This window comes from Ursus arctos, unplaced genomic scaffold (genome assembly GCF_023065955.2).
Source record: "Ursus arctos isolate Adak ecotype North America unplaced genomic scaffold, UrsArc2.0 scaffold_20, whole genome shotgun sequence".
Taxonomy (NCBI): Eukaryota; Metazoa; Chordata; class Mammalia; order Carnivora; family Ursidae; genus Ursus; species Ursus arctos.
In genome coordinates this window covers 54,605,540-54,619,201 of record NW_026622875.1, presented here as the reverse complement: position 1 = coordinate 54,619,201, position 13,662 = coordinate 54,605,540, and the positions used below count along the sequence as shown (strand labels likewise).

Sequence of the window (13,662 nt, the reverse complement as noted above, 5' to 3'; positions counted from 1 at the left end):
TTTTACATTCAAAGGCCTTTGGGGAGAAAATTCACGTTAACCATGAGGCCCTACTGCACAGCTCAGGAGCAGACCACTCCGTGAAAGTGACCTGAGCAGAGGGTGTAGGGATGGGCTGTTCCTATTAATTTGACTTTCAAACATTCTATTTCCCTGAACTTCCAAAGCAGGAAAAAATTGTGCTTTTAAAGGAAAAGTTCATTCCTTGGCCTACTCTTCTTAGAAAAAGAAACATCTAGCATTATTAACAGAACAACATTCAAGCCGGGGCCGCGGACTGACCTCCGCCCTCCCACAGAGTTTGGGGGTAGCCTGTTGCTTTTTCATGCTCTCTACGGACCACCTCGGCACACGCCCGCCCGCCCACACTCAAGTCCACAGGCCTGGCAGGTCTGACGCCCTCTTTCTGAGAATGAGGCTGATTTTCTTCTTCCTTCCAATGAACTTTACAACCAATAACAAACTAAGAATACTTAACTTCTGAGAATACTTTTAATTGAAAATCCTAAGCTACATCTATTTTTTAGAAACCAAAGCGTGAAAAGAAAAGCTTCTTTGGGTGGTGGTGTACGATCCTCGGCTTTACTACTCTGGTGTAAGAGGACTCAGTTTCACGCGCACGCACCCACACCATCCCTTAAAAGAAGAAAAGATTACATACCCTAAAACATGATAGAATAGTCTGCTTTTCTTGGCTAGCAAGCTACAGCCACATCCATATCTTCTAAGACTAAGAAAAGATGCTGAACAGGATGATAAACACACTGAGGTATTAAAGGAGAACACAGAACAGTTCTCTGTTGCAGCATTAAAAAAACAAAATTTAAAAATTAAAAAAAAAAAGAGTTCCTAAAAAGATCAAGATCACAGCACAATCTAATCCCATAAACACAGTATTCTCCAGAACACAAATACTCTATAATTCAGCATTTTAAATCTTATTTTTCCACATTTTATAGTTTTTTTTCTTTTTTTCTTTTTTTTACTTAGTAGTTCTTTCATGTTTCCTTGGCTCAATCTACAGAATACACCCCACCGCACATCCAGTGCCCCCCCAGCCACAGAGACGCCAGGCTTGTGCATATCACGCCCCACAAAGGGTCAGAGGGGAACGTGAACTCCACTGAGTGAGGGTGGGGAGGAGGGCAGAGGGCCTGCTGGAGAAGGAAATGTAAAGATTTATGAGGTAGATAGAAATTATCACGTCACAGGCTCAATCCCTGCAGAAAAGATAAGTACATTCATCTGTAAAAAAATAAAGATGAGGTAGGACTTAAGCAATGTTGTACTCTTCTTGTTCTCTTTAAACAAAAGAAAAAAAGAAATTTCCCTGAGACTGTTTCTTCTTTGAAATTCAAAAGGAGAGAGAGAGAGAGAGAGAGAGAGAGAGAGAGAGAGAGACGCACGCACAGCCCAAACACGGAAGCCTAGAGAACGTGATTAGAAGATGAGGATCCGATTGTTGCCGAAATCCACCACCACGATCATCCCATCGGGGGTCACCGCGATGCCAGACGGGCGGTCCATCTGCCCAAACCCACTGCCTTGGGCGCCAAACTTGCACAGGAAGCTGCCGTTGGACTCGAACATCTGCACCCGGTGGTTCCTGGAGTCGGCCACGATGATGCGCCCCTCCTGGTCCACAGCCACTCCCTGTGGGCGCAGGAACTGCCCGTTGCCGGTGCCCTCGGAGCCCAGGAAGCGCGCGGACTGGCAGTCGGGGTGGATGACCAGGAGCCGGTGGTTGTTGAAGTCGGTGACCACCAAGTGGCCCTCCGGGTTGAAGGCCACGCCCCGGGGGGAGTCAAAGTGCTTCCAGAGAGCCCCCTCGAAGCCGTACTTATTCAGGAAGACGCCGTCGGGCCCGAACAGCTGGATCCGGTGGTTGCGGGTGTCAGAGACCAGGATCTTGCCCTCAGAGTTCACCGCCACGTCCCAAGGGTAGTTGAACTGCCCGTTTTTGGTTCCCTTCTCACCAAACTTGAGCAGGAACTGGCCCTCGAATGTGAAGACCTGGATGCGATGATTGTCCTTGTCGGCCACCACAATCCTGCGGGAGGCGTCGCAGGCCACGCCGGCCGGCCGGTCGAACTGCCCGGGCCGGGAGCCCAGGGTGCCAAATTTGTGGTGGAAGGCGCCACACGGCTTGAACACTTGGATGCGGTTGTTGCTGCGGTCGGCCACGACGATGTAGCCCTCCTTGTCCACACTCACGCCCCACGGGCGGCAGAGCTTGCCGTCACCGTCACCCTCGCTGCCAAAGCTCAGGCCCGGGAGCCCGATGCCCACGTAGCTGCGGCCCGACTTGACCACCACCTTGAAGGGGCTGTTCTCGATGTGCTGGTTGCACATGGTGACCGACACCAGGTGCTCGCCCTCCAGCTGCGGCCGGTAGCTCACCACGTACGTCCCGTTCTGCTGGTCGCTCACCTCGGCACCAAACAGGTTGCCGTCAGGGCCCAGGACCACGGCTGACATCAGGTCGCCCCCCGAGAGGCGAGGCTCCCCATCGTGGTCGTAGCCAATAACGGTAAAGGAGGCCACCTTACCCTGGAGGGCCCGCTTGAGGCCGTCGCCCGTGGCCTTGGTGAGAGGCGCAAAGGCCCCGCTGCTGACGAAGCCGAAGGACTTGATGGCGAGGTACAGGGCCTGGTCGGGGGGCGTGAACATGACGCGGTCGTCTTCCTGGGGCTGCAGGAAGCTGCGCACGGTCTTCAGCTCCTGCACCTGGGCCAGCATGCGGTCCCGGGCCAGCAGGACATCCAGCGCCCGGCCCTCTTCCAGGACCTGCTGGACGGCACTGATGGTGCTCTCGAGCTTGCTGAGGCTCTGCCGCAGCTTCTCCACCTGCAGGTACAGGGACTTGGCTTTCACCTGGCGGATCTTCTCCACCTGCAGAGGGGAGAGCAAGGACAGAGGGCAGAGGCTCTGAGGCAAGCAAAAAAAACCTGACACACCACCTGCCACGGATCGTGAGTAAGTTACCCTCAGACCCACAGCAACAACTGGTCCGTGCTCTTCAGAATGGCAAAGATCCAAGGACAAAGAGCGGCTGAGGGACTGTGCCAATTACAAGAGAAGACTGCACACAGACAACGACCTGCAGCGCAGGACTCAGACTGGGGGTGCCGAGGTTAAAGACGGTGCTGGCACACTGACCAGGGACCGGGCACTAGACACCGGACGCTACCAAGATTGAACTTCCTGCTTTTGAGCACCTGTGATGATGGACGAGACCGCCCTTGCTCAGAGGAAATAAACGCAGAAGTATCCAGGGGGAAAGAGGCCTCCTGACTCCAACACGCCAACTCACTCTCGCTCGAATCACATACAGAGTAGGAAGAAAATGGGGCAAAATGCAAATAATCAGTACATCTGGGTGAAGGATATAAGGGAGTTCTTTTATTATTCCTGTCACTTAGAAATAAAATATAAAAGCTAAGAACAGCCATATAACTAATGTTTACTGAGCACCTGCTTTGTGCCAGGCACTGGAGGTGCATAATGACCAAGAGAGAACACGGTCCTTGCCCTCACCAGCAGACTTCCCAGGAGACTAGTGCACAAGGCCAGTCCTGCTCTCCCTACCGGAGGGCTGAGTTTTCAGCACAGATACAGAGCCTACGATCTCTTCAATGATTTCTGCTCCTCTCTACCACCCCTGCCCCACCCCACTCCCCGGCCCAGAGTTGGGGGGAGGGGGGCTGTGTGTGGACAGAGTGAAGGGATTTGATGAGAACCTAATTCAAGATGATAATCTATACCTCCCCGCCCTGCCACACTTCCCATCGTCCTCTTCGTGGTTTTCTGTCTTCACAGGGAGCCTGAAAGGCCACACACCCCAAATTTGGACATAGTAATAAGCCTTTGGAAACCACTGGCCTGTAGTATTTCCAGAGGAGCCCTCTCAGTCTAAATTGCTTTAATATATAAACCTGAATTCTGACCTGCTAAAATAATTCTGCTACTGAGGTTCCCAAACCCACGATTCGGGAATGTGGGATTTTGTGTGACCAATGAAACAGAGCCACTTCTCCATTCTTTTGCATTAAATCAGTAAAAGTCCTCCAATTCAAAGTGATTTCCCCTGTGAAGAGGATAAATGTGTGACCCAGCTGATTCATGCCATCTTGTAGAGAGAACCAGGACTTCTGAGAGCTCTACTAATCAGAATGCTACAGAAAGTCTATTTCAGAATAACACTCCACTATTGGGGAGGCCTGAATTTCAGTTAGATTCTCCCTGGGGGGGGGGATGATGATATGATTTTTGACCCATTAATGCTTTTCCATCTGTCCACTTTGGAAGCAGGACACGTATGTGCCGAGGGGCCCATGTGGGGACAGATCAAAAAGCAGCTTTGTCCTTTGGTTTTGCACTGGGCCAAACCTCTGGGCTTTGGTCTGGATTCCTCAAGTAGGTAGTTGCAGCTAATCCCACAAGGCAGCCAAGTCCACCGGAAATCTGTAAGCCACAAGCATGAGTGCATCTGGACACCCAAAACTGGGTCACCCGGCACTCAAATACCTTCAGGAATGGGGAGTGCAAGAAAAAAAAGAAGTGTAACAAGGACATGGCATGGCAGAGACAGGCAGGCAAGCTTTGCTGGGAGGGGCAGAAAAGTTAGTAATTAGTAAAAGAGAGTGGGACTCCTACAGGATTTGGGGGAGGTACCATAATAAAAAGTAAAGACAAATGGGACTGAGGTGTGCCCAGAATGAACACGCATATTTTGGAGGTTATCTGAGAAGGAGTGTTTAGAAATGGATTAGAAACAAAGTATGTTACACAAAGAGACCGACTCTTCTCCCAAATTTGCTTCTCCAAGACTAAAAACTTGCTTCCCATGCCTCCTGAAAGAGAACTGCCTTTAGGGAGAGGACAGGAGTCGGCCTCACAGGAGGGAGGGTACCTAAGGTGAGATCTGCAGAAACTCCTTTGCACAAAGGCCTTTTCATCAGCAAATCCAGAAGAGCAAGTTTGTGGCAGAGTTCACCAGAGAGCTCTCAGGTTGCATGAAGCGGGCCCCTTTCAGTTATAATTAACATTCGTGGGTGGCATGAGCCTGGCAAACCATGGGGGCATGTGAGTGTCTGGAAATCATGTCAGGCCCACAAAGGTGCCTGCATAAAATATGTGCTGAATTAAATCTTGAAAGATTTTTTTCTACCCAAGGATTCTTCTCGTCTCGTCAAAAGGCAACGGAGCCATATTCCTTGAGAGGTCAGCAGAGGCAGAAAGCAATTAGTTATGAGCTAACTAAACGGAAAATGCAAGGCAAAACCCACCGTAGCCTTCCAGAACACTTGAGGGCATAGTGATTGGTGGGAATCACTTTCAGGAACTGAGATCCCATCGTCACTTTTGCATAGTTCAGATGATTAAGGCGAGCGTGCACACACCTAAGTGCACCCTTTTTAATCAGCCATGTGTACAGTCTTTTTTTTTTTTTTAAGATTTTATTTATTTATTTGACAGAGAGAGAGAGACAGCCAGCGAGAGAGGGAACACAAGCAGGGGGAGCGGGAGAGGAAGAAGAAGGCTCATAGCGGAGGAGCCTGATGTGGGGCTCGATCCCATAACGCCAGGATCACGCCCTGAGCCGAAGGCAGACGCTTAACCGCTGTGCCACCCAGGCGCCCCAGCTATGTGTACAGTCTTATTCACACATTAAGAGAATGTCATTATAGAGCTGAATTGACTTGAGGTACTGGCCCATTCGTAGGCATATTCTCCCCACTTCCTGGGGCAGGGGTAAAGATCAGAGAAGAAAATGTTGGGATGAGGACTTGGGAGGGGTAACTAAACGGCACACCAGCGTGCTCGGCACTCTTTCCTGCTGCATTCGCTCGCTGCCCTCCCTAGTGGACAACTGGTTTTTCATAAGGGGTCAGGAAGGGCAACCAGGCGGGACACCAAAAATAAAGATACTTCCTAGCAGCCTGCTTTCCTAACGACAGTCTCGACTGCGCCCCCTTCTGTCTTCTTGAGAGTGTGCAACATAAACCGGGAGGCTCCTTCCACTCCTGGGAACCCAACTACTTCTGAAAAGGCTTCCTGTGGCTGCAGTGCTCAGATGGCACCTACAATGTTACAGGGACCCTCGCATCTTCCTGCCAACAAACTTCATGGAAAACCTCCAAGTGTTCTAAATTCTGGGATCTGGGATCTGACATGAGAATCCTCGTGGCTTTGCTGCAGTTCACTGAAAAACTGCAGGCCAGCCAAGGAGGCCGTTACCTTCCACAGCAGCTCGCACTCCCGCTCCTCCAGGGCCTTCTTGTGCCTTGCCGTCACGGCTTTGACCTCCGACTGTACCACCTTTGCCTTCATCTCCACCTGCTCCGCCACCGTCTGGGCCTGCTCGATGCTCAGCTGGAAAAGCGAGAACACGCTCATGGCATTAGAAGGACCTCCACTCCTCAGGCAATACATTTAAGTCTGCTTGTCTCAAACCCGAAGAGCTAGGAACACGCTGGGCCCCGAGACCACTTGATCCACTTCCCTGGTAAGCAGGCAGGCAGGCAAGGAGAGCACGACACCTGTCTGACATGTAACTGAAGGAGCTGCTGGGAAGCGCTGGGTTTCTCTGAACGGGAAACAGCACCTACACGGTGAGTGTTCAGCACTAACAAGAGCTTCTCTGACCCAGTGAACCCAGTGTGGTCGGGTCCAAGCCGAAAAGTGGGAACGAGGACTGGATGTGAAATGTACCACTCCCATCACACGAACCACTTCCCACAGACTTTTTTGGCCTTCCTCACCACCTGGGAAAACCCTACAGGCTGGTACAGCGCTCAGGTCAAGGTGCATCATAGCTGCAGGCCAGCAGGTCCCCATCATGATCCTGTCACATCATTAGCAGCACAGCTTATTCCGACCCCAAGTGACACTGGGGATACTATCTAATCTGAAGAAACCATGCACTCCATGCCCTGTGGTCAGCCAGCTTGCCAGACCATCCCTGCACCATCACACGCCCCACCCTGTACCACCAGCTCTAGGTAAATCAGCCAGTTTAATCAGACGTATTATTGTTCATAAAAAATTAATCAAGACAGAAGGCCCAGTGTTTTCATTAATATTACATGATGTGTCTTGAAAAGCCACAAGGATTTCTTTGAGATATTGAGATACTAAATCAGGGATTCCAAACTGCTAATGTGCAACAGGTCATAGGGTGTTCCGTCCTACATCAGGAGGGGCCTAGAGAAGCACACAGGGTTTGGAGCCTGGTCTGGGTTCAGGAATCGCTCATGGCTGACCAACCATGAGTGTGCCCTGGACCAAGGGGTTCCAGCATGTGGAGCACATCTACAACTGACGCCACTTGGGCAAAGCAGGCTGGACAGTCGTCCTAGGAGTCCGGTAACCCAGCGTCAAGCCCAAGCTCCATGTCCTACTATTTGCAAGGCCCCTGGCAACTGCCTAGCCTTCTGCAACCTCAGCCAATAGGAGGAAAAGACAGGATGATACATGGGAGGAGCTCAGCACAGCAGCTCGCAGAGTAAAACATTGAGATTACCAACAGTGCTCAGCTGAGAAACACTTGCAATAAGGCTACAAGCATCCTTTCCCTTCATCCCACCTAGCTCCCGTCAGACAGGTTCGGTCATGTAGCCAGGCCTACTCACACCTCCTGACCCATTCTGCTTTTAAATTGTGGTCAAACAGGTAGAACATAAAACGTACCATAATTGACACTTAGCACACTCCACGCTGTGTAAGCATCACAACCACCCAGCTCCAAACACTTCCATCATCAAAAGGAAGCTTCCATACCCATTAGGCGGTTCTTCTCCATCTCCCCTCCTGCTCCCCCATGGCAACCATAATCTGCTTGGTCTCTACACTGTTGCCTATCCTGGATATTTCACAGAAATGGAATCAAACAATACACGAGCAAGCCTTATTTGTATGAATATGCTTTTTATTAAACAGCAGTGACTCAGTCACTTACAACTGGGGAACCCCCCTTAATCTTCTTAGTCTAGAGGATACAACAATGGCACGGAAGTCACACTCACACTGAAGCTGCCCCCAACCCGCCCGTGGCTGCCACGGCTAACTGCTTGTGGCATTCTCCACCCCAATCCCTGTGAGGCCTAAAGATCAGAGGTGGCACTTGGACTGATCTGGAATGCTCATAGACTATCCATGGCCTGGAATGTCTTCTCTTCCAAATTCACCCTAAATTTCAAAACCCACTCAGATGCCACTTCCTTCCTGAAACTGGCAGTGAAAGACACCTTCCCATCATGTTTCTGTTCCACCTTTACTACCCTGTCCCTAGCGTCATGACATACCAAACTGCGTGGGGTCAGGTACACAGACCAGGATACATAGCCACTGGGTTGTACGTAGCAGGAATGATCTCTATATATTTTACACTTGCTAACTGTCTATGGCCATAACCATATTTATCAAAGCAGCAGTTAACTATATTGGTTTAAATAATGTCTCTCCCAAATTCAGACTGACTAGTTAAGAAGAGGCCATACTGGACTAGGGGGAGTCCTATATGCAATGCCTGAAAATTACTCAAGGCCATATGAAGACAGGCACGCACAGGGAAGACCACGTGAAGACAGAGGCAGAAATGAGGAGTGATGTAGGTAACAAGCCAAGGAAAACCAAGGATTGCTGGCAACTACCAGAAGCTTGGAAAAAGCAGGATAAGAGTCTTCCCTCCAGCCTTCAGAGAGCACAGCCCAGCTGACACGTTGATTTGGGGTTTCTAGCCCCCAGAACTATGTGAGAATAAATTCCTACTATTTTAAGTCACCAGTTTATAGTAATTTGTTAGAGCAGCCCTAGGAAACAGTAGCAAACAAACTGATGCAGATGGAAACATCCAAATTACCAAAAGATTTAAAAAATTAGACTGACCAATCAGTGAATGCACATAAGCAGGTCTCGTAACGGACTTGGCAGATTTCAAATGTCTCAGGTGGTCGGGATTGATTTAGAAGATGGGAAACCTCACTAGACATTTAAACAGAGATAATTTAACGTAGAAAATGGGGTTGAACAGGAAGTGGAGAACTGCCAGGGCAAAGGGCACTGGAGGATGACAGACAGACCATGCCTGCAGTCAGCAGTGGCCACCCTTGGGCCAAGAGAACAAAGAGAGGAGAGTAGGGGTTACAGGTAGGGACCAGGGGTCGTGCCCAGCTCATTCTGGAAGAGGCCGAAGCTGGAAACTGGAGCTAACCTCCTGTTTGGGTGAAAAACTGCTGCCAATAAGAACAGGAAGTCAAAAGGAAGAAGGAAATCCCCTTTCCCAACGTCCGGAACTGTGGTTTGAAGCGCAGCAGCCCAGCACCACACAGCACTAGTGTGAAAGGGCTGGTGAGATGGAGAGAACTTAGGAACCCACACCCCCGGTCTTCCGAGGTGTCGGTATTAATGAGCACTAGCTGGTGTCCGAGTCAATACGCGACTGAGGCAACCCAGCCTCTGTCCGTTTATTTCTTAGCTTCCTCAGTGGAAAGCAGAGGCAGCCAAGTGCTTTCTATTTATACCAATGCCATATTACTTACCCAACGGATTCTCCATAAAAACCAGAAGAAACGAAGTAACAGGCCTACATTCCTGCAGGGCAAGAACTGGCAGGAGAGCGCAGTGACCACCCCCTCTGCGTAGCAAGTGGGTTTACACAGCAAATGTCTACTTACCTCTCCACCTACTGTCTCCTAGCCAGGCTTGCTCCCTCGTGTTTTCTACTACGTCCCTAGCAGGCCCTTGGGTCTGGAATTCCCATTCTAGGACAAGAACTGTGTCTTCCATCTTTCAATCAGGTAGAAGGGATACAAAGCCCTTACTGTAATTTGAGGGATCCCCAAGTGTGTAAGGATAGGATCATTCCTAGGGTTGAGAGTCATAAAAGCCCTATGTGTCGAGACAAAACATAGAGCTTTCTTTTCCAAATCATACACAGTCCCGTCAAGCACTGCATTCCAAGAAGTGCAGACCAGGACCTGCCAAACTAGTTTCCATTATCTAAACAGGGCATTTGAAGGAAACAAGAGGCAGGTGGGGTGGGGAAATGACAGAAGGTAAAGGGCTGAGTAAATTTCAAAAACAGAAACATACAATTTGCAATAAAGAACGAAAATAAAAAATTACCCAATAAGCAATGGGGCTTGAGGGGGGGAAAAGTTATCTTTTAGATATTAACAGATCCAATCAAACAGCTGAAAGCTGAGTGTCTCAATCTGGGCAGGCAAATGTATGCATGCCAGCTGAGTGCCGGCCACTTAGTACAGAGGAGGCAGAGGCCACCTGGGTTTCACAGGGAAGAGCACAGAAAGCGACTGATGATATCTGCTAGGGAAAGTGAGGTGGCCAGAGGACTCGTGTGGAAAGAGTTCTGATAGGGGCGCCTGGGTGTTTCAGTCGGTGAAGCTCCTGACTTCAACTGAGGTCCTGATCTTGGGGTCTTGGGATGGAGCCCTGCATCAGGCTAACAACCCACTCAGCGGGAAGTCTGGTTGTCGCTCTCCCTCTGTCAAATGAATTGAAGTGAGAGAGAAAAAAAAAGGAATGAAAAGAAAAGAAAGTGTTCTGATAGGCAGAACATGACAGAATGCAAATGTCACCCACAAACTCCAGACCACAAAACCAGATATGAGTACTACTGTAGTTCACGCTAAAGTATAATTTTATCACATTTTATACCTTTGAAACTATGATTCATCTTACAACCGTCAGCGCACTTTTCCCTTCGTTAGGTCGATTTACAATCAGTGGTGCTCAAGGCTCTCTTTATGTGGAGAGCAACTATACTCCTGTTCCTGGTTATGGGTATCTCCCCCACCTCGGGGGATCAGTGCACCTTATGAAAAGCTCTAATTACGTTAAGTGGCCAAAATGTTATATATTCAGGAAGACTCAAAGTGAAAGTAAGAGAACGTTCTACAAAGCAATAAGAAATGAGTGGTTAGCCTTTAGCCTTAAAACATCGATGAGGTACACTACAGACATCTTTCACGCTGCGTTTGCTGCACTAACTCTAGACCCTCATGACGGTACATTCTTTTTACAGGACCAAACAGCATTAACTGAGAGAATTTACTTCCGCGTGTTTTTTCTAGAACTAAGACTCTCAAGCTAAATACAGACAAAGCAGTGAGTCTCTCACCGTTGGAACTTGGGAAATGTGGTTCATAGTCAACTGTACATCTGACACGTTTAATTTAATAATGGATAAATGTTCCTGGTTGAAGAAAGGGAATGGAGCGCCTAATAGTTTCTTCTAAACAAAAGCTGGAAAAAGGAAATGAAGACACACAAGTCCCAAGTTGTCCTGAGTTCAGATACAGTGTAAAAGGTCACTGATACTCACTAAGGGTGGTGTGAAGTTGGTAAGAACTTAAATCTGCCGGCAGATGTGGTGTGGCCAGTGGCCTTTACTTCTGTGATGTGCTCATCCTTATTCATTTGGTCCAAAGGACGCTTCCGATCAGTGCCATCCAGGCACGGTGCCGACGGAGTGAAGGATGCTAGGCCAATCAAGGGCCCTTCCCTGAAATTTTACAAATGGAGGTTCCAACCTCTCCCTCCATCCCAAAAGGGAAGAGGAGGAGAGGAAAAAGGAAACTCACTCTTTCCCCGAGGATGGCTTGCTAGGACAGCGCAAGACTGAAGAGGTGCCCATGCACGCCAACCATGTTCAACAGCAGAATGAGGTCACCATGGAGAGAGGCAGAGCTAAGTGACAGATTGCTGGCCTCAAGGTCTGAATCCCTGGGCACCTGAAGCCTGATGCATCCATACTCTCCTACCTGGTCACCTGAGACTATTCATCTCCTTTCATTCAACTGCAACCAAGGACCCTAATTAAGACAAGCAGAGGGGAATGTTAGTAGGTCATGGTGTATTCGAGTTCTTCAACCTTCCTGCTCACATTTGCGTATATATACTGTGTGAGAATGCACAGCTGCCTCCCAAATGAGAGGCCCATCAGTTCTGGGTTCAAACTACAATTCCTCAACTCATTGTTAGTATGACTTCTGGAGGGTTACTTAATTTCTTTCAAGCAAAGTTTTCTCTCTGCAAAATGGAAAGAATGACACCCAAACCTCAGGCTTTACAGAAAGTGCCTGTTTCAGTGCCCTCAGTAAACAGGGACTGTTAATCCTTATGAAAACAGAGGCCTATGGTTAATAAGATCTGGGATCGTGGGCACAGCAACCACATTTTGTTCTTCCATTTCCATATTTGTAACAGTAATTTGTAATACAAAAAAAAGTTTTCTTGATCTACTTTCTCGGCTAGTTTATATAAATTCATATAAAACAGTAGGCATTCTCAGCATTTCTTGTGGTCAACTTTCCATCATGGCAAGGAGTTCCTGCAGGTTACATGGTCTATAAAGGTTATCAAACAGGGACACCTGGGTGGCTCAGTCCTTAGGCATCTGCCTTTGGCTCGGGTCATAATCCCGGGGTCCTGGGATCGAGCCGGCATCTGGCTTCCTGCTCGGTAAGTAGCCTGCTTCTCCCGCTCCCTCTGCTCCTCCCCCTGCTTGTGCGCTCTCCCCCTGTCCCCCGTTGAATGAATAAATTAAAAATCTTTAAAAAAATAAATAAATGAAGTGATCGAACAAAAACAGATATCAGAGAACCAAAGTAGTCCAGAAAGTCTAGATGAATTTCCATTTTCATTTACAAAATTTTTTAAAAATTATGCTTAGTCATCAAGCTCAGTCCTCCTAATTTTTGTGCTAAATGGCACAGTATCTATCACTTTTGTTTAACATGAAGAGTACTAATGTTTTTTTTTTAACCACATAGGCAACTTATGCCCAATAAAGGACTCATCACCCTTATCATGACCATTGACTTTCTACTAATATCAGATGAAAAGTAACAGAAGGTTCTATCTTATTTAAGGCTATAGTGAACTTGGATAAAAACTCCCCTGCAAATGACTAAAATTAACAACACAGGAAACAACAGGTGTTGGCAAGGATGCCAAGAAAGGGGAATGCTCTTAGGCTGTTGGTGGGAATGTAAACTGGTGCAGTCACTCTGGAAAACAGCAAGAAAGTTCCTCAAAAAGTTAAAAACAGAACTACCCTATGATCTGGCAATTGTACTACTAGGTATTTACCCACAGGATAGAAAAACACTGATTTGAAGGGATACATGCACCCTGAGGTATACAGCAGCACTACCAACAATAGCCACAATATGGAAAAAGCCTAAATGTCCATTGACTGATAAATGGATAAAAAGAAGTGATACACACACACATACACACACACACACACACACACACACACACACACTCAGCCATCAAAAAGAATGAAATCTTGCCATTTGCAACGACGTGGATGGAGCTCAAGTGTATCATGCCAAGTGAAATTCACCAGCCAGAGAAAGACAAATACTGTACGATTTCACTCATATGTAGAACTTAAGAAACAAAAGAGATGAATATGGGGGGAACAAAAGAGAGGCAAACCAAGAAACGGACTCTTAACTATAGAGAACAAACTAAGGGTTACTGGAGGGGAGATGGCTGAGATGGTGGGCTACATGGGTGATGGGGATTAAGAAGGACACTCGTGGAAGATCGGTAGGAGAAGGAAGGGAAGAATGAAGGGGGGTAAACAGAGGGGGAATGAAGCATGAGAGACTGTGGACTCTGGGAAAC

The 13,662-nt window shown here is 48.2% G+C and overlaps 1 protein-coding gene across 1 annotated transcript in view; it reads right to left on the bottom strand.

The window, feature by feature from the left end:
• Window positions 1–1,440: 1,440 nt before the first annotated feature.
• The window catches only part of TRIM71 (tripartite motif containing 71), a 61,159-nt gene continuing 48,937 nt past the window's right edge, over window positions 1,441–13,662 (bottom strand). Inside the window, exons 3-4 of the mRNA XM_026496687.3 lie at window positions 6,241–6,375; window positions 1,441–2,892 (exon numbers count right to left, since the gene is read on the bottom strand). Of these exons, the coding sequence (XP_026352472.1) occupies window positions 1,441–2,892; window positions 6,241–6,375 (1,587 nt within the window). The remainder of the gene's footprint in view (window positions 2,893–6,240; window positions 6,376–13,662) is intronic.